A 16,139-nucleotide genomic window follows, 5' to 3' on the forward strand; every position below is an offset into this window, starting at 1 on the left:
TCTAACAGGCAAACTCAATAGCGTGTCACTGGAAAAAGAAAAAAAAAAGAAGAGAATGATAAGTGAGAAATGGAGGTGAGGGGAAAGGAAAAAAAAAAAAAAGAGTATGTAAATTATAGGGAGTTGAGTTGTGCTTGCGTTAATTCACGTATACTGTGATTGTTTATATCTTAATTTGCCTTCTATTCAAATTTGGTATGATAATGATATGAGCTAGAAGTTAGTATAGAAGGTGTTCCCTTTCTCACTTTGTCTAGAGAAATAGAGTGATGGAGAAGAGTTCTAAAGTTCCGCGATTTGAGGCTAATGGAGCATCGGTAAACGCTATTTTTGCCGTTACTGGACCAACTGCAGGAATTCTGCATATTCGATCAGCTTTGGAACTGCCACAGGATCATACAGTTAACGATGATGCATTACGTGTTCTAGATGAATGTTTTGATTCAGTTGCCGTTCCGGCGGACCAGTATTGGCGTGCGGCTTCGCAGCACAGAGCATTGATGCAGTCTACAGACAATGATGATGCTGACACTACAGTGCATCCTCATTCAACGCGTTTACCTTTTACGTTGGATGCGGCAGTGAATATTAGGAGACCCGATCCGATGGATATTCCCCGCTCTTTCTACTCCACTAGACTTGACGCTATCGTGCAGAGACGTTACGCCGTTAATCAAGGTGAACTTGTTGTTGCGTCCGACAATCGTAGTGGATCTAGTGGAAAAATGTTTAATACGATACCTAGAGATGAATTAGTATCTTTTATTGAGACAATACCGTTTTGTCATCAGCGTAATCTTTACGTCATGGTGGATGAAAATTCTGCTGTAGATCCCTTTTTTGACATTGACTGCTGCCCACCGTTTGATTGGATGGAGTATGATAATAATAATGAGAGTGACATTATTGAGGAAGAGGAAGTAGAAAAAGGAATAGAAAAAATAAAAAAAGAAAAAGAAGACAATATTACGTCTCCATCATTGTCTTCGTCATTTCAAGTAACGACAGCTACTGTAGAACGATGGCTCAGAGAGGTATTATACTTTCTGCGGGATAAGGTGGAGTCGGCTACAGGGGCTCAACTGCAACAATGCTTGGTACTAACAAGTTCTGTGATTCTTCGTGATGACAAAACGGAGAGAAAAGCTGGAGATGTGGGAAGAGAAAGTGAATCACTACTCAGTACTAAAGATACTAAAATTAGTTTTCACATTCACTTTCGCCTTAACACTAACACTGCTTTCGCCAATATACGAGAATTACACAGGTTTATGTCTCACATTCGGGAAGAACTTGATTTATCTCTTTCTCAAGGAAAAGAGAGTCATAATTATTCTCTTAATCTTATGTTGCGTCGTTGCATCGATTTTGGGGTTTACACAAGATGGCGAGCATTTCGTTTGCCTTACAACGTAAAATTACCATCACCATTAATGTTTTCTGCTGTAGACGCATCTGCACTTGATCTGATGGTATTAGAGCTTTCACAATTACACATAAAAGTTGTTACTCCTCTAGATAATCGCGTCGGTAAAGTGGCTCCTACTGTGGCACACTTTATAGACATCTCCTCTTTGCAAAAAAAATCGTCTTCTTCCCTTTGGGAGCACCACTATCGTATGCTTACGAAACTATTTTTTCTCTACCGTTTCCTCTTACCTATTGTACCGGGTATGACGTCAATTACAGACAAGAAGCTTATTGATTTTCTATCAGCTTATTTACCATCTTCTTCACACAATGGTGACTCTGAAAAAGATTTTCACCAAGAACTAGCTCATACGGTTTTTGACCTTGCTTCTATTCAGCGGGATAACTGTACCACAGAAAAAAATGAGGAAAGAGATGTTACCGCACTTCGTCTCTTTAGAATGACGTCGTTAATAAATCAAAATACTTCAACTGCGGTTATGGTAGAAAATCAGAACCCTTTTGCTCTGCCGAGACCACCACTTCGTGATGGTGTTCGTGTGAGTATTCGTGATATTCAAGTTAAGGATCTTGTGGCTGAAGTATTTCGCTGCCTTTCTATCGAATACGATGGTGGTGTACATAGAGATCGTGATCAACAGGGAAATATGATGTCACCTCTATCAGGAAATTGTGTCAATGTACAGTATCAGGAATGTATTCGAGCTTATTATGCTCAACAGAAACAGTCACGCTTTTGTCTAAATCAAAATCGTGAGCATCGCGGGACCTACCCACAGCTTTATCTTACCTATGGGTCAATTAAACTTCGTTGCTACAGTAATGATTGTTGTAAAAGCTGTCTTGCCATAAAATGGTCAACCGACGATGATGAACGGGTAACTGGAACAACTGCTGTGCTACTCCCTGTTGACTCTCATGGATACCCTAAATACGAGAGGTTGTCACAGATTCGTCGATTGTTGTTTCCACCCCTTTCACCAGAGGAGCTGCTCAAGCGTTATGGTGCCTCAGCTCTTGAGGGAATGCAGCAACCCCAGAAAACCGAACAAATAAGAGCAGAATAAGGAAATAAGAAAAAAAAAAGAGATGAGAGAACTATTTCTAACTCTTTCCCTCTCTCTCACTTTTTTTTTCTTATTTATTTGGAAAGCATGCGGAACTGCTCTACATTTTGAGGGAGATTGATATTATTAATATTTCCCCTTTGCTTACTGCTTTATGGGGAGATTTCTGCGCCTTTAGACTCCTAACTAGTGTGTTTCTCTTATCCAGTTACACCTTCAGTTGATTTTTTTTTTTTTGCTTGAACTACCAGCTCAATTTGTTTTCCTATTTCTGGGAAGGATGCCAAATAGTTACACTTTACTTTTTTAGTACCTGATATATATATATATATATATATATATATTTGTGCCCTTTTTTTTTCTTTATTTTTTTCCTTTCATAATAGGTATAACGAACACACGCGTACACGTACTTAATACGAAGGCGTCATGAAGATTGTACTGATGGGTGCTCCCGGTTGCGGGAAAGGGACACAAAGTCCTTTTCTCACCGAACGCTACGGCGTTTGCCATCTTTCGACTGGTGACATGCTTCGTGAGGCTGTCGCGAGAAAGACTGAGTACGGTTTGAAGGCCAAACAGATAATGGAAGAAGGTGGTCTGGTATCAGACAATGTTGTATTCGGCATCCTAAAGGAGAGTATGACCAGACCTGAGTGCAAGTATGGCTACGTCCTCGACGGCTATCCGCGCACGTTGCGGCAGGCGCAGTTAATGGAGGAGGCGGGCGAGAATGTAGACAAGGTCATTCAGTTTGAGACCCCTGATGAAGTTATAGTTGAGCGAACTAGCGGTCGATGGATTCACCGTCCGAGTGGCCGCTCGTATCACGAACTCTTTCTCCCACCGAAGGTGGCCGGTAAGGACGACATTACAGGTGAACCGTTAATGCAACGGCCTGATGATCGGAAAGAAGTTGTTGTTAAACGCCTCGCGACGTACCATAAGGAAACAGAGCCGTTGATCGAATACTACAAGAAGAAGGGCGTGTTTGAGAGCCTCGACGCCAACCGCTCGGTAGAAGCGGTGCGCGAGACACTCAAATCCATTCTTGATCCTGTGGCAATTCGACTCGGGCTGAAGTAACGTCCCCAAGAGGGTTAAAAAAAGTTAATACATTAACTAGGTGTAAGCAGAAGTAAAAACAGTTGGATGAAGCATGTGATACGCATCCATATTAACAATAAAAGAATTCCAAATTTTTTTTCTCTGTTTTCTTTCTTTATCTTTTTTTTTTTTAATTTATCTGTGTATCTACATATAGATACGTATATCTATTATGTGTACCTATTATACATACCTATATATTCATATACATCACTGTATATGTTTTTAGTGTTCCTTTCGTGATGAATTACTGCGGTGATATAGTAGCGGGGAAGTTTATATTCAGACGAAAAAAAGGTAGTGGGGTAGGTAATTACGTCCACGTACAGAAAGAAAAATAATATACATATATATATCTATCTATCTATCTATATCTATTTTTCTATATGCATATATATATATATATATATATATATATTATATTTTATATGAAAAGCATGGAGGTTATATAAGAAATGGAAGAAGTTTTTGAGGGTATATAAGGGAGACTGGTATATATCTGTCTTTTTTTTTTCTTTCTCATATGCATTTATGTTTTTTTTTTTTTCTTACTGTGGTGGTATTGTGCATCTACGGGATTTGTTCCCACTGATATTCATACCTTTTGTCCTTTTTGGTACGAATAGCTTGACTGTTGCTGCCAATATTGGCAGTGGTGAAGTTACCATCCTGTCCGCTAGAGATTTGATAGCCATGATAATGAAGCATGTGATGAAAAGTTAGAACTGATTTAAGGATAAAGGCATTAATGTTGGTGCGGCAAATAATTGTAACTTGTGTTTTTTTTTTTTTTTCTTTCGTTCATATTTTGCCATTACGTTGATTTTTTCATGTGATGTTGAAATAGATATTTCCCATTTTTATTCCCCCTTTTATAAAAAAAAATACTGTGTGCTTCTTTAACTCTCGGTTTTTGTTCCTACCTGTCCCTTGGCACACTATCTTTATTAGCAGAAATGCTGAAATCCTGCCTTATTTAATTTGTGTGTTCTTTTTAAATTTATTACATTCATCTTATTATGTATATGTCTTTTTTCTCTTTCTTTTTTTTTCTCATATTTTTGATAGCGTCCAGTCTCTTCACCGCCTTATCGTAAGGCAATATTATTATTATTATTGTTTTTATTTGCTTCTTTTTGGCTGGTTTTTTTTTTTTCTCTCTTTCTCTCTCTCTTTCTCTTCATTGCTTTATACTTCAACGGGGACTTATGTAATGCATTATATTTTTCGGTCTTCGTCCGTTTGCTCAGCTTCTGCCTTTCTTGCTAATTCTTGTCATTGGTTCCACGGCAGTAAAGTGAGGTGGCGTCCCTTCCCCACGTATCAAGCTGGAGTGAGAGAGATAAACGGAAACAGTTGTGTAGAAGTACCCGATCTTTTATTCTTATCGTGAGAGAAGAATGCACGTGTTTCTTTTGGGTCCTCCAGGTAGTGGTAAGACGTCAATAGGAACAGTGCTTAAGGAGCGTTACGGTGTCTGTCACGTAACACCCAATGAGGCGGTATCACATGCCGTAGAGAATAACCGTACAGTCATTAGTGAAAAGCTTCGTCATCTTCTTAATGAAGGCAAACCTATCCCTGATTGGTTGCTAACACGAGTAGTTGCCGATGCCATACGGGGACCAGATTGTATCAATGGATTCCTCCTTGATGATTTCCCCAAAACGGCTGCACAGGCACGCTTACTTAATGATGAAGGTGTAAAACCTGATGCCATTGTTTTGCTCAATATCGCTGACCGTGTTCTCATCGATCGTTACTCAGGAAGATGGGTACATTCAGCTTCTGGACGTATATACCATACCTTGTATAATCCTCCAAAGGTAAAAGGACGTGACGATGTTACCGGACAACCGCTGGTGCAAAGAGCAGAAGACACAGAGGATGCTGTTCGGCAACGGCTTGCAAAGTTTCAGGAAAATTTAAGTGAAATTAAACTTGTATATGAGAAGGAAGAGTTATGGCATACTGTGAATGGATATGCAACATTAGATACTATTGATCGGTCTATTTGCCGTGTTCTAGATCCAATTATTGCGGCTAAACACCGTCGATGGTGGTCTAAACTGTTTTCATGGAGGAAATAATTTCATCAAATAGATTGGTGCTAGTTTTACGTAGTTTAAATTCTTGGTGTTTTGTATAAACCTGTCTCTTTTTTTTTTTTTGTCTTCCCCATCCCCTCTCTATACGTGTATTGCCCATAGTTTTTGTTTGAAATAATCTTGTTTTCTCTCCTCTACTTCTGTATATTTCTCTTGTGTTTCTTTTCTACATGGATTCCTCTTAGACAAATTTATAACTCTTTTCACTTGAGAGAAAGAACTAAAAAAAAAAAAAAAAGAAAAAGAAAAGGCAAATAGAACACAGAGACATGGTGTTCTTTCTGCGCAGAGCGGCTGTAAAAAAATGCACAGGAAAAGTAGTTGTGTTTGGGGCAACTTCAGTAGTAGGTCAACCACTTTCGCTCTTATTAACACTTTGTCCACATGTAAGTGAAGTGTTCTGCTGTGGGACTCTAAACAAAGCCAAAGATGAGACAGTGAGAACACCCGCTCACGGAGTTGCTGTTGATCTATCTCATATTGACGTTAACGCTGTTGTGAATGGTATTGACGACCCTTCCCATTGGGAGATGGCACTACGCGGGGCACAATTGGTTTTGGTCTGTTCTGGAAATGAGTTTGACCCATCACGGGCTCGCCGTGACATTGCGTTGTCGGAATCTGCCCCAGAAGTGATAGTTGCCATGGAAGCGGTGGCACGAGCTGCACCAAAGGCTGTTATTGGTGTTGTATCGAGTCCTGTTAACGCTCTTGTGCCTCTCGCGAAGGAAGTGCTTGTGCGACACGGTGTTTTTGACCCACGTAAACTATTCGGTATTACAACTTTGGATGTTGTGCGTGCGAGGACCCTTGTGGCACAAGAGTTGCAAATGAATCCTTATGACGTAAATATACCAGTCGTAGGAGGTAGAGGTGGTCTAACGGCGTGTGCGCTGGTAGCACAAACTGGGTTGCGAATCCCTCATGAACGACTTATGCATTTATCTGAAAAATTACAGTCGTATGGAAGTTCTGTACCCGATAAGAATAGCAATGACACTATTTTAGAAGAAAGAGAAAAAATGGAAGACACTGATAATAATAGTTTTGACTTAGATGTAGCCCCACCTGTAGGTCTATCATTGGCGTATGCTGCGATGGAATGGTCTGTGTCTGTATTGAAGGCAATGAGAGGCGATCGTGGTATCATTGAGTGTTCTTATTTAGAGTCTACAATGAGAAAAGAGACACCTTTTTTTAGTTCACGCGTTGAACTTGGTGAAGAGGGTGTGTCACAGTTACTACCGCTAGAACCGTTGACTTCTTATGAAACAGCACTAGTGGAGGCAGCTGTTCCGCTGATTGTTGAAGACGTTGAAGCTGGAGTGCGTTTTGCTTCTATGAAAGGAAAAGAAGAGTGAAGGTAACGGTGAACAAGTACGTTGTAATTCAAGCCTTTTATTTACTTCAGCATTAACTCTACTGACATCTGACTACACAATCGATCGAATTTACATGGAGTTGTGTCATTTATCTACGGATGCATGGCAAAAGTTGAGAACAAAGGAGAAAATTAGAGGTAGTTCTTATTATAAGGGTATAATAACTACATATATATATATATATATATATATATAGAATTGGTTCTATTTACCCTATTTGTCTATCAGAACGTCTCTACGTGTGTGAAATAATAATAATAGAAATTATTATTATTATTATTATTATTATTATTATTATTATTATTTCTGTTGTTTTTGTTTTTGTTATTACTATGTTATATGTCTGTGTGAACATCTTTTTTTTTTTACCCCTTCATTTTCTTCTGGACTTATCGCAAAAAGAAAAAAGAAAAAAAAAAAAAAAAAAAAAAAACGCCTACAAAATACATTTAAAAAAACTTCCTGATAACAAGTATGCACTCCTGCGCTCTTCGATACAGTAAGGTTGCCGTCCTTGGGGCTGCTGGCGGTATTGGTCAGCCTCTCTCTCTTCTGTTGAAGAATTCCCCGTTGGTATCGGCACTCAGCTGTTACGATGTCCGCGGAGCCCCAGGTGTGGCAGCAGACCTTTCGCATATCTGCTCCCCAGCCAAAGTGACGGGGTACGCGAAGGAGGACATCAAGAAAGCTCTCGACGGTGTCGATGTTGTTATGATCCCCGCCGGTGTACCGCGCAAGCCAGGTATGAGCCGTGATGACCTCTTCAATACAAATGCTTCTATTGTTCGGGATCTCGTGACGGCATGTGCCAAGGAGTGCCCCAAGGCTATCATTGGTATTATTTCAAATCCTGTCAACAGCACCGTTCCAATTGCTGCGGAAACACTCAAGAAGGCTGGTGTGTTTGATCCTGCGCGTCTCTTTGGTGTGACAACACTTGATATTGTGCGTGCCCGGACCTTTGTGGCGGAAGCTGCTGGTAAAAGCCCGTATGACGTTCATGTTCCAGTGGTTGGCGGTCACAGTGGCCCGACGATTGTGCCCCTTCTTTCCCAGGCAGGTGTACAGCTGTCAGAGAGTCAAGTGAAGGCCATCACACACCGCGTGCAGTACGGCGGCGATGAGGTGGTTCAGGCGAAGGACGGCGCCGGATCTGCCACGCTGTCGATGGCGTACGCTGGCGCCGAGTGGGCATTTTCAGTACTGAAGGCCCTCCGCGGTGACAAAGGTGTCGTGGAGTACACCTTCGTTCAAACAGACGTTATGCCAGGTGTTCCGTACTTCAGCTGTGCCGTCGAGCTTGGCAAAAACGGTGTTGTGAAGACGCAGAAGCCCAAGCTGAATAAATTTGAGGAAGGCTTAATGGAGAAGTGCCTTGTGGAACTGGAGAAGAACATTGCACGTGGTAAGGCATTCGGATCAAAGTAGAAAACGGGAAAAAGATTTATAATGTGAAGCGTGGGGTGAAAAAATGGATAGAAAGATAGTGAAACCGAAATTTTTTTTTTATTATTATTAGGCTTGGGTTCTGAGAGCGTATCAAAAATACAACAAAAAATTATATATACATATATATATATATATATATATATATATATATATATATATATATATATAATTTGAACAAAAGAAAGCAAAAACAAAATAAAACGATATCTTAAAAAACGTTTTTCATGATAGGTTGTGGAAAACGCACGTGCGGTTTGGGTAAAAGAGATAAAAATGGAAAGAAGGACTTCAGATTTTTTTTTCTTTTGAAAGAATAAGGGAAATAAAGGGTTTTTGTGTTTTTATGTTTTGTCTACCTGTGTGTCCGTTATAGGAAAAAAAAAAAAAAGATAAAAAAGGAAAATTGTATTTGAAGTGACTCTGAACGGTTGATCATCTCGGTGCAGCTGTTTTTCTGAGTCTCCTTCCTTTATGTGTTACCCACAGAAACTGAGGAGAATGCAGGAGTTTTGAGGGTTAGAGGTACGGAGATTTGGACGCAAAAACAAGGACAATTGTATGCAAGATTATTTTATTACGTCATTATTTTCATCTCATTTGATATGTTTCGCTGTTCTTTTTGCATTATTTATTTTTTTCTCCCCCCTCAAAAAAAAAAAAAAAATATGAGTGAAAGTTTTATATCACTGTTCTGTGGTACGAGGTAAGCTCTCCTTGTTAAGATTTTCTTTTTTTTTTCTTCCTATCTGCTTTTGTTTTTCACTCAGTTTCAGATGTTTAACTTACATTTCTGTAGATACTAGGTGAATGTTGTTAGTATATTCTAATTGAACTTGGACCATATTGTAATATGATCCTGAGGGCTTCCTTAAAACATACATTGTAGATATATGTCTCTTCTAGAAACACACAATATTAGCCCAACATAATAAGGTATGAAATACATCACAGAAACTTTATTCTTCTTCGAATTTATTATCCACGAGTATGTGTATATGTTCTTTTCTTATCATCTGTTTGTCGTTTTGCTTCTCCTTTCACATCTGCTGTTGGCTGTTTATTATTATTATTATTATTATTATTATTATTATTATTATTATTATTATTATTATTATTGTGTATATAGAGGATATTGTATTGAGGTGGCTTGAGGTTCTAGTTGCGTTTAGTATTATTGTATCTACAGATATGAGGGTGTATTATTCAAATTCAGTTCATCCTTGTTCTCTTGAGTGTGTGCTGACAAAAAAAAAATATATGGTCAGTTTAGTTTCGCTCAATACTGATTTAATCGAAATCAGCAGTAGCAAGGGAAGCAGAGTCCACTACAACGACATTTGGCAGTGATGAGGACCTTTCTTTAATTACCATAGTGTGGACAACCGTTCTATTTTTATTTTTTAACCTGGCAAAAAAAAAAAAAAACACAGAGCAGTTATGATTTTTTTTTTTTTATTATTCTTTAGTGTTACTTACTTTTGGTTTTGCCTGGAGTCTGGACTGGATTCCTTCTGTTGTTTTGAATTTATGTTGATATTCGTTCTTTATTAGTGTCTTGTTTTTTGCAACCTACTCTTCTTAACCTATTTTGGGTTTCTTCATCCTCCTCAGCTTTCGAGAGATAATATTATTTGCGCATTTGATCATTTCTCTTATTAGTTATTAGTATTGCTTTAAGGGTTTCTCTCAATGATTTCTATGAATTGCAAGATACTGAGCTTATTTATGTGTTCAACAAGCATTATTATTTTTGTTGTTGTCATACTTCTTCCTTTTTCCTCACATGCAAAGATCACGGTCCATCTTGTGCCGCATACACATGATGACTTGGGGTGGCTAAAGACAGTGGAGCAGTACCAGTATGGTCTTAACAACAGCATCCAGTCGGCGAATGTAAACATCGTTATCTCGAGTGTTGTTGGTGGTCTTTTGCTGAACCCCGAGCGTCGGTTCACTTATGTTGAGATGGGCTTCTTCTCGCGTTGGTGGGCGGAGCAGCCGGCCCCCACGCGTGCCGCCGTGCGTACGCTTGTCGCTGAGGGGCGCCTGCAGTTCGCGAACGGCGGGTGGTCGATGCACGACGAGGCGGCCGCTCACGTGCTCGACATGATCGACCAGACAACGTTGGGGCACCGCTGGCTGCAGCGCGAACTCGGCGTCGTCCCCCGCGTCGGCTGGCAGGCGGACGCCTTCGGCCACAGCGCCACTCAGGCGGCAATCCTCACCGCACGCGCCGGTCTCATCGCCACGTATTTTGCCCGCGTGGACTACCAGGACTACCGCCACCGCGCCGGCACAGGCAGGAGACAGTTCTGGTGGAAGCCAAGTCCCTCACTCCCACATCTACGCGTCTTTGCAGAGATTAACCTTAGAGAAACGTACTGCACACCACCAGACTTTTCCTGGGATATATTGAACTACTGGCCAGACTCAAATGACACTACATGTTCAAAAACCATTGTGGACGACAATAAATCAGAATGCTACAACGTCCCACTCATACTAAAACGCTTTAAAGCAGAGGTGCGACGTAATATAAATGCAACACGTGGCAAACACATTATGTGGACCATGGGTTGTGATTTCACCTACTTTTCAAGCGCTTTATGGTATGAGAATATGGATAAATTGATTAAACTCGTTAACGATGATGGGGAATTTTCAGTACGCTACTCCACACCATATGAATATACACTTGCAAAGTTGAAGGAAGCAGAAGAAGGTCTTTTGTATGATACCAAGAGAGATGATTTCTTTCCATACGCGAGTGCTCCACATCAATTTTGGACAGGCTACTTTGCATCACGACCTACTTTAAAACGAATTATACGTAAACTGAGTGGTTATTGGCTCGCTGCACGGCAAGTGGAGTTTTTTGCGGCAATTCCCTCAGGTGAGGTACCATTGATAAGTGATGCCCTTGGTATTGCACAACATCACGATGCTGTTACTGGTACCGCGAAACAACATGTTACATTTGACTATATTAAGAGACTTATAAACGGTTATGAGGATGATATGGTGAATCGTCTACGCCGAGCATTTGCATCCGAACCTTTTGCCATTAGTAATGTACAACACTGTCTTTTATCAAATGTTTCAGTGTGTCCGGCAACAGCTGTAGGATTTGCAAAGCGTGATGATGTGATCACTGTTATCGTGTGGAACCCAAATGCTCATCCTGTTGCAAACAGTCTTGTAAAGATTCCCGTTCCGATATCTAATGTTCTTGTAACTGGGGATGGTATTCGTAAATACAGTGTCTTTGATTCCCCCGTGGAGGTTAGTGATTATTCAAATAGAAATGCGGATCGACTACCCTACACACTTGCCATAAATTTACAATTGAAGCGTTTTGCAGTGTTAAAGGTTGTCAGAGAACCTGTTTTCTCCTTTTCTGCATCTGGTATATTTCCATTATCAGCAAAGGCGCAAAGTATACGTTCGATAACGGAAATATCTAATGATGATCTTCTCTTAACATTTAGTGATAATGGTTTGCTTGAGCGTGTTACTGTACGAAAGACTGGGCAAACTGTAAAAGTAGTACAGGATTGGTGCTATTATAAAAGCAATTCAGGGGACATCGTAGACCGTATGTCAGGTGGTGCATATATTATGCGTCCTGTCACTAACGGCACATGTGATCCAATTACAAATTCTCCAGTGAATATACGTCTTGTGGACTCAACCATTGGGATTGTGGAACAGCATTTTGGTAACGGTCTTGTGCAACGAATGACACTTCGCGGAGATGTTGTTGATTTGGAGTTTACTTCCTTTGGTATTCCAATCGATGATGGATTTGGCCGCGAATTGGTTGTGCGATTTCGCACCTCTGTTGAGAATAGGGATACATTCTACACTGACAGTAACGGACGTGAGATGCAGAAACGACGCATAAACTACCGTAATGATTTTCCCTTTGTACAAACAGAGTCAGTGGCTGGAAATTACTACCCAGTGACATCGTTGATTTTTATTAACGATACAAATACACAGTTCAGTGTCTTTCCAGATGCTTCAATGGGTGGTGCAAGTCTCCAGAGTGGTGAAGTGCTTCTCACAGTGCATCGGCGCCTTCTTCGGGATGATGATAAGGGAGTAGGGGAACCGCTGAACGAAACTGAATTTATCACGAGCTACAAAGGATGTGTCTATTCTCGACTGAATTGTGGCCGTCATTACGGCGCACCACTGCATGTCCGTGGAACACTCTCTTTTGCAGTGACAAAGAGTGGCCCAACAGCAATGCGTCGTGTGCGTGAACAGCAGGATGAAAAGTACTATGAACCACTTGTATTGTACTCATCTGCATCGTCATCGTCACCGTTTTCATTATCCTCATTAAAAAAAAGGATGAATCTTAAAATTGACTTTGGAACTGCTTTACCTCCAAGTCTACAGATTCTTACAATGCAACTTTTTGACAATCAAACGCTTCTCTTACGTCTTGGACACCGATATGCCGTTGGTGAGGATCCTGAACGCTCTGTAGATGTGAAAGTGGAGTTGTTGGCACTGATAGCTAAAGTACCATGGTGTACTGTTAGTAGTGTTGATGAGGTTTCGTTAACAACAGTTGAAGTGGTAAAAACCGACGTAAAAACCGTGACAATAAGTCCAATGGACATACGCACCTTTGTCTACCATCTGAAATCACTAAAATAGTGTACTAGAAAGAAAAGATTAGAAATAAAAAGGTTTGATCGCAGATGGACCTAGAATTGAATGTAGTAAACAGAAAAAGCAAAATATAAAGGGGTATACACAACAACAACAACAACAACAACAACAACAACAACAAGCAACGTCAATGACGAAGGGAAGAGCGAACATGTTTGTGATGAAGTAATGTTTTCTATGTATTAGGTGATAACAAAGGGGAGCAAAAATGCCATCGAGGGATATGTGAATTTGATTGATCTCTTTCCATAAAGAAGAAGAAAATTTCCATTGGATAGATGTTGGTAAAGACGTCTTTACTGTTTTTACTTTTTATTTCTTCCCCACTATTGTGGTAAAAAAGAAAGGCAACTTGTGGGATAGTGATAATATTGTGTCTTTATTCATGCCAATCTTCTCTACTGTGTGTGTTTGACTGTAACTGCATTTATGTGATATCTGCTGAGGCCAGATGTGACCATTATTCTTCAGATGGAAATTTATACTGGTTGTTACGGCGGTGGTTACAGGCACAAGAGGTTACCTGTTTGGTGTAATTGCATACCCTCTAGTCTAATTATGTCGCTGACTACACGTACAAGATGGGATGAGTGGGTAGTCTTTAGCAAGTTCCACCTACATGGCCGTACACAATACTGACGGTGGCGCTTCATTGTCACAGATGGGAGGGAACATGACGGAGAGGGAGAGAGAGAGAGAGAGTAGTTAACAGGTAATGATAGCGTGTTCCTCATCTTTTTCTCTGTTTTTTCTGTTTTTTTTTTTTCTTTTTTCTCTTGTTTTGTGTGCGTGGAATCCCATTTCGTGTGGGTAAAGGTATCTGACGCGTTTCCACGGCACTGAGGTACTGTTTTCTACGAGGAAAATGTCTAAATATGTTTTTTACACACCACGAGGGCTTCATGTTATTTGTTCTTTTTGTCGTGAGAAAATATATCCACTCTGTAAAGGCACAATTATGAGTATTTTGGAGAAGATGACGGGTCTTGCCTTTTTATTTGATTCTCTATGTCTAATCTCTTTATGAGTTTTTTTTTTTTTTTGGTGGTGGGAGAGTGATGATAACGTGGCGAGGGAAGAAGATTGCGAGGGGGATGGCTATACTTTCGTTTTTGGTTGAAATTAAATAGTCTGGTATTTCACTCGAATTTACCTTGATCCTGATCATGGCAAAATGTAAGCTTTGACAACCTACTCAACCTCATCCTTCTTCTCCTTCTTGCGTGGGAGAAGGTGGGTTAAGAGATCTTTTAGTACTTCCTTTTTATCAATACTTTTTTTTTTTTCAAAATAAAATTCTTCTGGCAATAACCAGTGAGGTTATTCTTCGAAAATGTATCTATATAATTTTTCCAGAGACTAGGATAACCTATTTCCGCCCCTCCCCCATTTTTTTTTTGCTTACTTTTTTTTTTTTTTTTTGAGAAAAGGTATGAGATAGATTGTTTTTTTTTTTTTTTTTTTTTTTGCATCGTTGCTTCTCTTCAATTTTCTTTTGTCTTTATGTTTAAATGAGCCTGGCGTATCTAGTTAGACTACTGTTTATTTTTCTATTATCGTTGTCTCTTTGCATTTATTTTTTCACTTTTGTTTCGTCATTTACTTTAAAATTTCTATACCCTTCCTCTCCTCTCCCCCTACTAATAGAAAAGAAATATATTTCTGTGTGTGTTTTCTTTTCTCATTCATAAGGTGTAAAGGTGTCTGTTTTTGTGTGTGTTTGTGTGTTGGTGTACTATCCTGTTTGGCGGGATGAACAGCGGTTCGTATGCAGGTGAGAGCAGTGATAAGAAAAAAAAAGAAAAAAAGGGATTCAAAGTTGATCGTTATGAAAATTATCAGCGGAAGCAACTCAAGAAACTTACAGGTAGGGATTCTAGCAAGAACAACAACGGCAACAAAAATGGTAGACGAGTGAAGGCAATTGTTTTTGATGATACCTCCCGACGCGAGTTCCTTCTAACGATGCACAAGCGCAAGAACGAACGGCGTGTAAAGGCGTTCGTCGACGCAAAACAAAAAATGAGGCGTGAAAATGCAAAGACACGTCGTGCTCAACGCGAGGAGGCACGACAAGCCTATAACCGCTTTGCCGCAGTTCCTATTTTGCCTAATTTCACGTACCAGTTGCCACGTGAAAATGAAGATGATATCAGTGAAGAAGGGGAGGATGAGGATGAGGAGCAGGGTGTAATGCTGGATAATGAAACTTTAGAGGGAGACACTACCACTACTATTGCCGCGAAAGGAAACAGCAAACGTCGCCGTATTCTAGCAGCAGAAAAGACAGTACATGTTATGCCGAGCACCATGCTAGGGGAAAACGATGAAACAGAACCATCAGCATCAATTTCTCACTGCAGCAATCGCATAGATGATGATTACGTAACTGTGGAAGTGAAACCACTATTTGGAAAGCCAACTGCAACTTACACAGATGCTACTGGTACTAGTGTGAGAACCACTTCTGCGCTGCCGTCTAATGACTTTTCCGATCTTCCTGAGGTGGTAGAACAGGAACTACTACGGCTTAAGAAGGAAACTAAAGGAGCCGCTAAGACAAAGCCGCGCTCGCAAACGCTAAAGGTGCTAGAAAAAATTCGAAAGATCAAGAAACACTCACGGAAAGGACATGGTAAAAAAACGGCAAAGGGAAAGAGACGTAATCGTTGATAACTGTTGAAATTCCCTGACCCTGTTCTTTTTTTTTTCGATTAAAAAGGTATTCGAAACAATGAATGAATGAATGGATTGGTGCAACTTTTCTTAGTATTTGAGTCCTTTGGTAAGTATACGTCTAAGTGGGGTTTGCTTTTTGCCATTTTTTTTTTTTTTTTTAATTATTTGTTCTTCTGCTTTTTTTATTTTTGCGTTTTCGGTTATGGGTTTTGTTGTTGCTGTTATCTCTC

At 40.1% G+C, this 16,139-nt stretch overlaps 7 protein-coding genes across 7 annotated transcripts; all 7 read left to right on the forward strand.

The window, feature by feature from the left end:
- Positions 1-269: 269 nt before the first annotated feature.
- On the forward strand, positions 270-2,498 carry TM35_000011130 (uncharacterized protein; the record flags this gene model as incomplete). Its single annotated transcript, XM_029020794.1, has 1 exon — positions 270-2,498. One exon carries the CDS (start codon positions 270-272, stop codon positions 2,496-2,498), a length of 2,229 nt encoding a protein of 742 aa, XP_028887302.1.
- A 429-nt stretch (positions 2,499-2,927) lies between these two features.
- Positions 2,928-3,584, forward strand: TM35_000011140 (adenylate kinase; the record flags this gene model as incomplete). Its single annotated transcript, XM_029020795.1, has 1 exon — positions 2,928-3,584. The coding sequence occupies one exon, from the start codon at positions 2,928-2,930 to the stop codon at positions 3,582-3,584; it is 657 nt and encodes a 218-aa protein (XP_028887303.1).
- Positions 3,585-5,005: 1,421 nt separating this feature from the next.
- Positions 5,006-5,695, forward strand: TM35_000011150 (putative adenylate kinase; the record flags this gene model as incomplete). The annotated part of the gene is made up of 1 exon (XM_029020796.1): positions 5,006-5,695. One exon carries the CDS (start codon positions 5,006-5,008, stop codon positions 5,693-5,695), a length of 690 nt encoding a protein of 229 aa, XP_028887304.1.
- A 287-nt stretch (positions 5,696-5,982) lies between these two features.
- TM35_000011160 (putative malate dehydrogenase) lies at positions 5,983-7,074 on the forward strand (the record flags this gene model as incomplete). The annotated part of the gene is made up of 1 exon (XM_029020797.1): positions 5,983-7,074. One exon carries the CDS (start codon positions 5,983-5,985, stop codon positions 7,072-7,074), a length of 1,092 nt encoding a protein of 363 aa, XP_028887305.1.
- A 495-nt stretch (positions 7,075-7,569) lies between these two features.
- On the forward strand, positions 7,570-8,523 carry TM35_000011170 (putative malate dehydrogenase; the record flags this gene model as incomplete). The annotated part of the gene is made up of 1 exon (XM_029020798.1): positions 7,570-8,523. The coding sequence occupies one exon, from the start codon at positions 7,570-7,572 to the stop codon at positions 8,521-8,523; it is 954 nt and encodes a 317-aa protein (XP_028887306.1).
- Positions 8,524-10,269: 1,746 nt separating this feature from the next.
- On the forward strand, positions 10,270-13,215 carry TM35_000011180 (lysosomal alpha-mannosidase precursor; the record flags this gene model as incomplete). Its single annotated transcript, XM_029020799.1, has 1 exon — positions 10,270-13,215. One exon carries the CDS (start codon positions 10,270-10,272, stop codon positions 13,213-13,215), a length of 2,946 nt encoding a protein of 981 aa, XP_028887307.1.
- A 1,767-nt stretch (positions 13,216-14,982) lies between these two features.
- Positions 14,983-15,903, forward strand: TM35_000011190 (uncharacterized protein; the record flags this gene model as incomplete). The annotated part of the gene is made up of 1 exon (XM_029020800.1): positions 14,983-15,903. The coding sequence occupies one exon, from the start codon at positions 14,983-14,985 to the stop codon at positions 15,901-15,903; it is 921 nt and encodes a 306-aa protein (XP_028887308.1).
- Between the last annotated feature and the right edge of the window lie 236 nt (positions 15,904-16,139).

This window comes from Trypanosoma theileri (genome assembly GCF_002087225.1).
Source record: "Trypanosoma theileri isolate Edinburgh chromosome Unknown TM35_Tth_1_V1, whole genome shotgun sequence".
In the NCBI taxonomy this organism is placed as follows: Eukaryota; Euglenozoa; class Kinetoplastea; order Trypanosomatida; family Trypanosomatidae; genus Trypanosoma; species Trypanosoma theileri.